The 11,728-nt window shown below is 44.4% G+C and overlaps 1 protein-coding gene across 1 annotated transcript in view; it reads left to right on the plus strand.

Annotated features, from left to right (window-relative positions):
* ISY1 (ISY1 splicing factor homolog) overlaps positions 1 to 11,096 on the plus strand; it is a 574,895-nt gene extending 563,799 nt beyond the window's left edge. The window contains exon 11 of the mRNA XM_069643951.1: positions 5,651 to 11,096. Coding sequence (XP_069500052.1) covers positions 5,651 to 5,758 — 108 coding nt within the window. The 3' untranslated portion in view covers positions 5,759 to 11,096. The remainder of the gene's footprint in view (positions 1 to 5,650) is intronic.
* Positions 11,097 to 11,728: the final 632 nt, after the last annotated feature.

The following is an 11,728-nucleotide window of genomic DNA, read 5'->3' on the forward strand; positions in this document are numbered from 1 at the left end:
GAGTGAAATGCAGCGCTGCAGCGATCGAAGCGAAATGCTTTTAAAATGTCTTCCCTTTCAGGATCGTCGGTGTGATATCTCCGTGATGCAGCTTTAGCAGGTAAGGTCTTCTTTCTTACCAATTCTCTCTTATCTCCCCTTGCAGGCGACCCAGGTTGCTGACAGGCGTGGCTGAAGTCCAGATGCAGGAGCTGACACGGTGAGCGTCCAGCTGCGAGGAGCAGAACAACGCGAAGCGTGAGTTGCTGATCGGGCGTGGTTTAAATAGCTTTGGAAGAAGTTCCAGATATGTATCCTTCCACCGATCAGGTATGTATCCTTCCCTGACCACACCCAGGTGGAAAGTAGTCCCACAGGTAAAGTAGTTCCATTCAGGCCTCAAGAGGGCCTGGATGTAGCAGCATGGTCTGCATCAGGTAAGTGCACATTAAAACACTTGAACACATGTCTAGCTTTATGAGCCTGGCGCCTAAGGTGCCAGGACAGGGGTCTAACATGAGCCTGGCGCCTAAGGCGCCAGGACTGTGTCCAAAGGGCCCCAGCTTGGGCCCGCTGGCACTTCCCTGGGGGGAATGATGCCTGCCTCTGGGGTTGCTGGGTCGGACCTGGCTCCTTGGAGGTAGGCATCATGACAGCGGGCCGAGTTTTGCAAGGATGCGGCGGCCTTACTACCACTGGAAAAGGGTGTTTTATTCATCTTGGATTTATTGCTCCGTTTTACTGCTCTTTGATAAGCTTTTTTCATTCTACGAGATGCATGATGCATGTTTGGAGAAGTTTCGGCGACTTCTAGCCTCTTTTTAGAAGTCTCTTCATCAAGTAAATTAGTAAGAGCTCAGGGACTGTTAGGAGAGATTTCCACAGTAGCAATTGTCGGCTCTAAGTTATCATTTTGGAACAAATCTGCAGAAAATAACTGAGATTTGTATAGCAAGTGTTCAATTTGCAGAATTCTTTCATGTTGTAGATGAGCCACTTCTACAATGTCAATTGGTGGAGAAGTACAGTTTAACAGCTCAAGACTACTAGGTTTAGTGACAGCATTCGCAAATGATGTCGGCATGCCCTTTAACAAAAAAGTCACTTCAGATGTTTGAGTACTTTGAGAGGTCTGATCTTGGGTTGAGATTGTAGTCGGCAGACTCCTCCTTACAAGCTCAGCACTCCGTTCTGCACAATTAATGTGAAAATTGTGACAGGCTTCCTGGGCTAGCATAAATCCTTCGATTTTAGAGAGTTGTAAAGAGTTGTTCATGATTGACTCTTTAATGTCCTTTAAGTGTAAGTGAGTGAGTTCGTGGCCTTTACCTAAAAGGTTTAGTATACGTGTGAGAACAGGAAAAGAATGTAATTCTTTTCTAATAGGTGGGAAGAGTTCTCTGCTTGGGGTATAGGAGACAATTGAGGGTGTGGCGAAAAGGGAGCAGAAAGAGACTCTTGAGGCAACTGATTAATGGAAGAGTCCAAGAGTGGGGGATCATCTAGAAGGAGTTTCTTGAGAGGGTTAAATTCGCTTGTGGGTGAACTTCCTAGATTGCTTGGTGCAAAAAAATCATTAGTATGTTTGGGCAAAGTAGTTGGATGAGTGAACATGGGGGAGGTAGAAAGTGGAGTGGGGTGAAAGTGTACCGGTTCACGCAAACCACAAGACGCTGCTGCTGGGGTGGAAGGGCCTAAAGAGAGGCTAATGCGCCTTTCTAGGGCAGCAATAATACCAGGTGCAAGCATCAATGTATCCGAGATAGGGATGCAAGTTTTGTCTGAGGCACCTGGAAAGGTATCGGAGTTAATGTCTAAGTCATTAACGGTTTTGAGAGAAAACAGAATATTTACTTTTATTTCTGATGATGAGACAGGAAGTTGTGTGTCTGGGTGTATATCAGAAGAACTCTGAGGAATCACAGATTCTTCAGAGTTTGCTATGGAACTTGTTTGTGGGGGAATTGATGAGAAGGAAGGATGCCCTTCTACTATTGAATGGGATAGTTCCATTTTTGCTTTGGGAGGTTTATTAATCGAAGGCTTTTTGGTATAATCTTTTAGCCTTTTCCCGTTCCTTAAAGTAAGGGAGGAAGTATCCATAGAAATGAGCACATGTAATAGTGTAAAGTTAATACAAGAAATCCTCTTAACATAGGCAGAATGTCATAGCATCTATAAACAGTAATACCTTGTGAAAGCTCTCACAGCATTTGATGCAGTGTTCTAAACCGGCAGTGCCCTGTGCAAACACCACTTCATGAGCCCCAGTCACCACGCGCCGCGAACAGCAAACAGTCCTTTGCGGTGCTTCGCGGTGCGCAGCGCGGGTGCGCTTGGAGTCGGGGATTATTTGGTGATGCGGGAGGCGTAACGGGTCGTTGCACCTTTAAGAAATGACAAGAGGGATATGAATTAAAAAGGATTCTCGCAATACTGTTTAGACAATTCAACACTCGCAGTTCTAATAGGCACAAGCACTAAGGCACGAGCTATGAATTAGGCCAGTCTAGGCGGTCCTCCAGTCACCTGTTTCCAATCAAGCCACGGGTCAGGCACAAAGCGGTGTTACAGCGAAGGACTTCCTCCAAGGAAAGTGGCGACTCGCTTGTAGAAAATGCAAAGTACCATACGAAAATTCACAAAGTAGAAAGGCAGGCACAGCGGACTCCGCAAAGAGAGTGGGCAGCACAACACAGCAAACAGTCCTTTGAAAGCCATCTCTAGGTGGATAGTCAGATGTGCACAATTGTGCTATTCCCTATCAAACAAGACACTGCCTTTTACGCCGAGGGCTTACTCCACGAGGAGTACAGGAGCCACTGTGGCTTTTATCGCAAATGTCCCTGTAGACAGCATTTGCAAAGCAGCCGCATGTAGCTCAATACACACTTTCACCCAGCCTTACTGCATTGACACGCCTTCCAAGACAGATACACAGGTGGGACAAGCGGTTCTAAGACATCTGTTCGCCCATGAACCTTCTCACATCCCACAACCTTCTTCTAACACTGCTCGCTAATCTATGCACAGCATGTGTTCTAAGCAGATTCCACAAGCCTCAGAAGGGATACATTACTCACCGTAATCGTATTTCTGATGCTTGAATATCTGCTTAGATTCACATGCGACCCACCCATCCTCCCCTCGGAGAGAAGTTGCATGGATGCTTACGGGCTTGTCTAATACGTATCTGCTTGGATACAACTGCACTCACGCTACACCTCATGCTACCTCATGTTAGAAAAATAACAATCTGAGGGACCTTGACGCATGAGGGATCATGGGTACAGTGAACGTCACACTGGGTATGGTATTACTGGCACGCCCTGTCGACGTCCCTTTTCGAGTTTCGAAACAACAACTGTAATACTCTGCAGCTTCCACTAGATGTCGGCCTATGCACAGCATGTGAATCTAAGCAGATACAAGCATCAGAAATACGATTACGGTGAGTAATGTATCCCTTTTCCAGGCCCTTTAACCTCTGCCATATTTACACTATTCCATTAGTGCACCCAGTGGACACAGTACACGACTGGTCACTGCAGCATCGCCACCCATACGCCGACAACTGTACGTTGTTCTACCAATCACCACACCCATGCTGTACACCATAGGCTAATTTATGCATAGCAGCTCTTCCGCTAGTCTACCAAGTGTACAATGTCCTCCACAACCATTGTGTAAATGTCACCAACTTCAAATGCATGCAGAGTGACAACTGCATGGCTGCATTATGTTATGGTGGCTGTGATTAAGGCCTACGCTATTGGGTGCAGGAGTGGTGAACGGTATGTAGGAGGCTGTGTGCATTGGCCATGTTTTACATGTGTGCTGCTGAGCACGTCCTTTCATGCTGCCATATCTTACAACAGTTCCTAAAGCAAGGGTCTTCTAAGGGCCTAACCATAGCAAACGCAAATGGTGACATATGGCTCCCTATTGTGCAACAGGGGCAATGATGTGCACCGTATGCTAATGTAGGCATAGCAGCTCACTTCTGCTGCTCTACCAAGTCTACAATGTCCTCCACAACTATTGCGTACAAGTCACCAACCTGACAAAGTGCGTGACTGCATTACATTATGGTGGCTGTGATGAAGGCCCACCCACCACAACATAACACAGCCATGGGCACCAGCACTTCTACCCAACCTCTGCACCCTAAAGCAGGAATGCAAGCACACATGTTCCACTTACCGTAATGCACAAACATACCACAGGATGTGGCACCACTACCGACTTCCAATCAGAAACCATTGTAATAATGCCAACCAAACATAATCGTCGCAACATTGGTCCTGCTCTCCACACTGTACTACATGCATACAAGCAGTACTGCATAGTGCACTTCAACACTTACTAATCCGCGCAGTGCACACTACGCAAGCACATGTAAAAACCATTTGCACCGTAACCTCTTCCATATTTACGCTATTGCATTAGTGCACCCAGTGGACACAGTACACGACTGGTCACTGCAGCATCTCCACCCATACACTGACAACTGTACGATGTTGTACCAATCGCCACACCCATGCAACCAACAATGTGTGCAATGCAGCCGAACCACACACACAAAGCGACAATATGGCACCGACTGCAAGCAGTGGACATACTTTTCTGTGCAAGGGCTGCAGCCATACATTAAAGGTGCTACAGACTTAACACACACAGCACACCATAGTACACACTATCTGTAAATGTGCATGTATTGTGGAATGCACTCCCCTTCTGCAAATGTGCCTGCCATCACTCAACACAGAAAGACCTCGCCACTGCAGCTGGCATGCCATAACGAAGGCTGCCTGCAATGACCACACAAGATTGTTGCCTGTTGAGGTAACCGCGAATTGGCATAGTATGCACGGATACCGTGGCCACACTACTGTCTTCTAATGAGATGCATCACTTGCAGCACTTCTCACTCTCCCACCCTTTCCATCCCTTCTTCCCACCACCAGATGCCATAAGCTGTTTTCCAAGCCCTTTCGCCACTGCACTGCCCTCGGAAATAACATGCCGGCGTTATCGAAAACTATTCACGCACAACACGTATCCGTACACTGCTTTGCAATCAACATTTTGACCATGCCGCGAACAGGGAAATGGGAATGCATGTTCAAATGGAGATGTTGAACATATGGAAGAGAAATAAAATGCATGTTTGATAAACTTGGCTAATAGGACTAAAATGTCCTTTGAAACATCAAAGGACATTTTTGTTTCTGAAGAACTATAAATTGTTGTAATAGTTCAGAAAAGGCTCCAGAGATAGCAGATCATTGTGACATCTAATAGGCACACTATTTTACAAATTAGATGCAAGACACTTCTGAGTTGTGCTTACTGAAGCCTCGTCTATCGTCCAATCGTTGTCTTTTGGTAATTGTCCTTCTTTCAATTGGATGGAAGAATGTTCTCAGAGGCCACAAAAAATCCTCACGTTTACTTGTGCTTGGTTCATTGATCTTGCGCCTGGAAGATTATCGAAGACTGTACTTTCTCCTTTACATATAACATCTTGAAATGTGTAGCACGATATTGAAACTTAATTTAAATACTTCTAGAAAATGCTGTAATGGCTAGAAAGAGAGCATTGTGCAGTGTGGTGTGCAGTGCTTTGTAGTTTTGTAATGTTAATAACATTCACTTCTTCTGCTTATAGATTGAGGAGGCCCTTATACGAAGGAAGAAAATGGAGCTTCTACAGAAGTATGCCAGTGAAGCTCTTATGGCACAAAGTGAAGAAGCGAAACGCCTGCTTGGATTGTAAATGCCCAAAACATTTGAAACCCCAGCAAAAACTACTTTTTCATATCAAGGAGTTAACTGCTGGAACATTTGCTAATTATAGCTTCGTTCGTGAAATAACCTACATGATGTTTCCTGTGGCCTGACAGCCCATACCTAACATTTCTACACAATGTGGTGGATTTATGTGTCGGTGCCATCTCTTTCTGCCACTTCAATGTGAAACTAATGTATGCAGGGAGACCTCGAGGGCTAGCTAGCAATAGACTTTTACTTATAATTTGTGAGGGCAATTCCACGAATGGCTCTACTTTTCTTTTCACAACTCCTTTCTAGCAAATACCCCTGAACATAGGGAAGTACCATAGGGATTGTTTGCTATCCCAGAGCAAAGCTAGTCTGCCCACACTCCCTACTAGTTCACCCATCTCCAATCCCCTACAATTACCCAGACTAGCATTCAATGCACGTCCTATTGTCTGAAACATTTGATTCTTGCATTGTACAAGGGTTTACATTCTAGTGATTGAAAGTTTGCCAAGCAGGTGTCCACTTTTCCTTCACCAAACACTGGCTTTCTCGACAACACTTTTTGATCCTCTGAGCACTTTCTGAATTATTCAGAGGATTTGGAAAAGAAATTGTTTTCAATATTTATGTTCGCCACCAAGATATTTGGACAAGTATTTTGGCAACATCTGATTTTGATAGACAGGCAGTGCCTTTAAGAGTTTCTGACTTTTTTTTTTTTTTTAAAGGATCCTTTGATGCAGTGTTTTGCATAGGTCTCTTAGGATGGAAATTGTCCTGTTCTAATGGATGGGAAGTAGTAGTGCCAAATTGTCTAAGTTATGAGTGGCATTTCGATGCGACCACACGAAATTGCATTCTGTTCCTTTGCTATCCACTTTTGCTTCTCTGTGCATTTTGAGAGCAAAAGATTTGAACTTTGTAGCATTCTAGTTTGAGGTCCAGGTAGCAAGCAGGAAGGGGAGAAACGAGGCATGTGCTTGGCAACTCCCCTTGATGACAGGTCGTCTTTTCCTGGGAAGGGTATGCAGTTTTGTGTCATGGTGCAGAATGGGGCCAGAGAATGAGACATTGGGGCAGGACTTGGTACAAAAAGCGATACTGGAACATTATGTTCCGTTGGCAGGGACACTAGGCAGATGATGGGAACGGGGAGCAATACCATGGCACACTCTCCTCTAAGAAAAAGATTGAGCCGTAACCTGACTGTAGTGACCAACATTTGGAAAGAACAGGGTACTGAGTGGCTTTGGAGCAGAACTGGGGTAGAAGTGCCATCCCATGAGGCAGAACCTAAGCAGTGTGAGTAACATTAGGACAGCATGTTATATTGGGGTTCAACTGAGACAATTGAAAGCTTGTGGAAATGTTCTGGGTGACTGAGAGCAGCATTGGGGCTTTACCTGGGTAGTGATTGCAACATTGAGATTATAATTTGCTACACAGAAAGGCACCAGAGCGGAACATAGGTCCTGAGAGCAAAAATGGGAAGACTTAGGACGGTGAGAACCACGTGGGAGAGAACTCTCAATATAATTTTCGAACAATGAAGAAATACTGCTCTGAGACCGCAAAATCAAACTGCTACATCCCTTGCCTCACACGAGTGCGTGCAGGGGCTGACAGGCTTGCGGCTGGAAGGGGGAAGTCATGGACACACGCCATGTAAGTGTTGTGTTAGTGTATCCGTATGTTTGTGTGTCTGTGTGGGGGATGAGGGGGAATATTTGTGATGAAGAGGGAGGCAGCGGGTTTGTGTTTTTGTATATGTCAGTGAGTCTGTGCTGGGTGGTTGAGGATAAATGTTTTGGGCACAGACGGGAGGAGGCGGGAGAGCAAAGGTGGGCTCAGTGTGGGAAACCCCCTTATTTCTAGGAGATCCCCCATCACTGGGGGAGCACAGGTTTGCCTTGGAGAGTTAATTGGAGGAGTGGTTCTCCCTACCCCCTGGAAATAGTGATAATTCTGCATTTGAAGGCCGAAAAAAATCTGTTTTTATATGCAACCTTCAAAATACATAAGTATCGCATGTAATCCTGTAGGCATCCTGCTAAGCCATACTCTTCTCTGCATAACAAAAGATGAACCGCCTCCTGATAAAGGGGATGATGTTCAAGTCCCTGGATTCTCTCTTTACTCTGTGCACAGATTAATCTGACCATGGCTATTAGGTACCCCTGTGTATCCCCACATGCGCTCTTGGACTGCTTCATACTGAAATCTCCACATTAACATCCTCCCGCTGAAGTCCATTCTCATCGCTTTTCAAGCCTTTTTATCTTCAATCCTGCATTGTTAATCTTCACCAGAATAAATGTATACCATCTTCTAAGGGAACAAACACTGTCCCATTGGTCATCTCCTGGCCCTCTACACGTTTTACAACTCGGATGGCAGGGGTTCTCAAAGTTAAAGCATTTTAAGGCAGACTCGTTACTTCCCAAATGGCAAATGTATCCTCTGGTTATTCTTGAAATACCCCACACGACTTGGATATGTTGGCCACTGGCACAAGTAGAAATGAGTCCCATACTCCTGAATAGGTAACGGGGAGTGTGCCCTCAAGGAGCCTTTCTCCCCCATTGAATTGGCAGTTCATGCATGCATTCCCTACCATATCCCTATTTCCCAAGGTTCCGATGAAACCTGGGGTTATTCAAAACGTCTTGTGGCACCTCAGTGGCTAAACGGGTTACGATTTTCGAATCTTCTCAAGTTGATTTCAGGACCGGCACTCTTAAAAAATTGGCTCACACACAATGCCAGAGTAAGTGGACAACATGTTCCTACTAACCACTAGGCTACGGTACAGAGATGTGGTACTTTAAGAAAATATGTTTTCGATTAGAAATTGCTTCTGGGTGCATGGGTCCGCTATCTCAATTTTGACAGAGCAGTTTTCATATGGGGAGGGTCAAAGCCAACCTTATAACTGCTAATCCTCAAAAGTTGGTGGCAAGAATAAGACCCTAATTGCCACTGTGAAACAACCCCCAAACTGAACAGACCAGTGCAAATTTGAGGGGAGAGGGCTGAAATGTTATAGCGTAACTGCATCACATTTGGTTGGTTGTGTACAACTTAAAAACTTTATTTTTACATGAACTTTGGTTTGTTTTTAATATTAAGACGGTGTCCTGATGCACAAGGCAACCAGGTCCATTCCGGAAGAGCAGGCACAGATAGAGGATGAGCAGGGCACTCATTGTGACTAGGCTGAAGGCCACTTTAAAAAGCTAATTGAATTCCTACTTTGAAAACAACCCATAAGCCTTGGAAATGGACCAAGGGTAAAAATTGGTAAATCAGAAATCTATTTTTGTTATTTCATCACATTGTGGGCATCAACCTCCATGTCGCAATCGGCATCCATTTTTCTATCATCATTAACATCAGTCACAATCCACAACACCGCTTAAGTCTGCATTCAGGTGTTTACAGATTGTGACAGAGCCTGATTGCTACCTTGATATAACCTGCAACACTCACCAAGCACTATAGATCACAGGCATAGACCAACATTCACATTCAAATCTTGAAAACCCTGTCACTCACTAGCAACACATAAAGAAAACCTAATCACAATGGGAGAGCAAGGCACTCTCCCCACCCTCTCGCATTTAAGTTTTGGAGACCGTTGTAAAACCTGACAACCCTGAAAAGAAATGCTGTTTAACACAACTTGTTAGACTTGCTTCCAATAGATGGAATTACAGCACACATTTGACCCTGGTCAGTCCCTGACTTTCTTTTCATTACTTAACATGTAACAAGAAAGCCTAACCATTGCTTTTCTTCAAGCAGTGAATTTGTAATATTCTGTTTTAGTACCACTTAACTATTTGTCAACATTGCTAGCTGCCTAGATAAGTCACACAAACACTGACCGAACTGAAGCATAAATCAATCAGGCCGCACATCTGCTCACACACCCGCTTGCACACAATGGACAGATTTACACACTTGGAAAGGCCTCTGCGAGTACTGTACAGCACGGCTCACAATTCAAAGACAGTAACACTGTCTCAGGCTCTTTACCGGTAAGGAGACTAGCATTCTTGCCAGTCCACTGATCAGAAATGACAAGGGCACTCTTAATTCATGCACACACACCCATTGACAGGCAGGTGCATGGGGGATCATGCAGGTCCTAACCACCGAACAAGACTGCACAGCTTACAACACAAAAATAAACTGTATCAGGCATTTGACAAGACATTACATGATAAACCCCCTCATAGATATATCAAACAATCATACAAACATACATATCTCACCTTCATGCACCACAGAAAGGCAGGCATAGACGGGCGCAAAGGCATTCTGACATCCAGATATGCACACACGGCCTACTCTCTATTGTAGACCATGACCTTGCCCACACAAACCAGGTTTTCCATATGTATTAATTCCTGCTGGAACCAATCAGATCAGTGAGTTCATAATAGCTCCTAAATTGAATAAAAATACCCGGACAGATGGCACAAGGGGAAGTGCTGTAGGTAATTTATCCTCCTGTGTGACAACACCAATTGGCAGAGGTGCAGCCAAGATTGTTTAACAAGTAGAGCCTGAAGCTAATGTAGTTGGGCCCACCTAAAGGGGAGCCCGCAGGGGGAAGGGTGATTGTTCCCAGCCAAATATGTGGAAGCGAACGAACATGGCAATAGTTCCTGAACCAACCAAGGGGGTCTCGAATGGGGTCTCGCCCGAGGACATTTTAAAAAAGAAATAGTACATTTTACAGCTGACTTTCTGTGAAAGGTTTGGTAAAACGCCACACAGTTGATAATTAGTATAATTTTCTACCCTATTGCTTCTCTTTTAAAATCATTGGCGCAGCAGCCAAGGATTATTTACAAGGGATTAGCGCCGCAACTGAGGTACCCTTCTCAACTCTAGTTCACTATGTTATCGTTTGGGTATACCTCAACGGTATCCGGGGCAGCTTTTGTCCTCTGTTTTGAATTACTACCATATACAAGAGAATTCTGATCAACGATTAGCACAGAGAGCGCAGTTACCCAGAACCTCAGTCTTCAATCATTCTTATGAATGTTAGCTCAATTTGTTTGTTTTTTGTATACTGATCACTCTAGAGATTGACATCACTTAAAGATCATTGTGTTATGGAAATGATGTGGACCCCTTGAAAGTTTCATTTTGAGCCCTGAAGAATAGATTGTCTCAAAACACCTGTCGGCTCATTTGTTAGGAGTATTTTTGGCTCACATGTTAGGACAGCATTCATTCAATATGCAATGCACTTTTTAGAAATACTTTTACTTTGTGTACAGTAACCCTTAATAAAATGTAATTGCAATATGTAACACAGGGACTTATTTGTTCACTCTGCATCAAACGACACCACTTTATATTTGAGGTAAAGTGCATTTGAAACCCAAATCCTTTTATAAAAAAACAATGTCTTATTACATGGGAGGCTAGGGAAGTGTCCCATATTTTTGGGGGTTTTATGCAACACTCTCTATGACCATACCAGCATCTTAGCTCATTGATTAGATTTGGATTTCCCTAATTTGTTCGTTTGGTTTTATCCAGGTTTAAGGTGAGCCCATTCTCATTAGCATATAGACTGAGCTCTCACATTGGTCTTCTTAATCCAACATTGGTGTGGTCAGCAAAGATTGTCATCAGTGTACGATAGCCAGACTACATGACTCGGATATTTTTGGACAGCAATTTCTCACAGTTCCTGGTCTTTCCGGCAGATTGGCCAGACTGATTAGCAGGGGGTTGAGCACGCAAACTTGCTTAAGGCTCTTGCTAGTTGGTATGTTTGCAGTGCAAGAACCCCTGCTACTCAATCTGACAAAGGCACTGGTACCCTCATGGTGCTCGATGATTACATTCTGTGGTGCTCCAGGGACGTCCTAGTTGTCCAGTTTTTGCACAACCGCCTCCTATTGACTGATGCAAAAGCTTCCCATAAATCAACATG

Source organism: Ambystoma mexicanum, chromosome 2p, assembly GCF_040938575.1.
Source record: "Ambystoma mexicanum isolate Mex_15411 chromosome 2p, UKY_AmexF1_1, whole genome shotgun sequence".
In the NCBI taxonomy this organism is placed as follows: Eukaryota; Metazoa; Chordata; class Amphibia; order Caudata; family Ambystomatidae; genus Ambystoma; species Ambystoma mexicanum.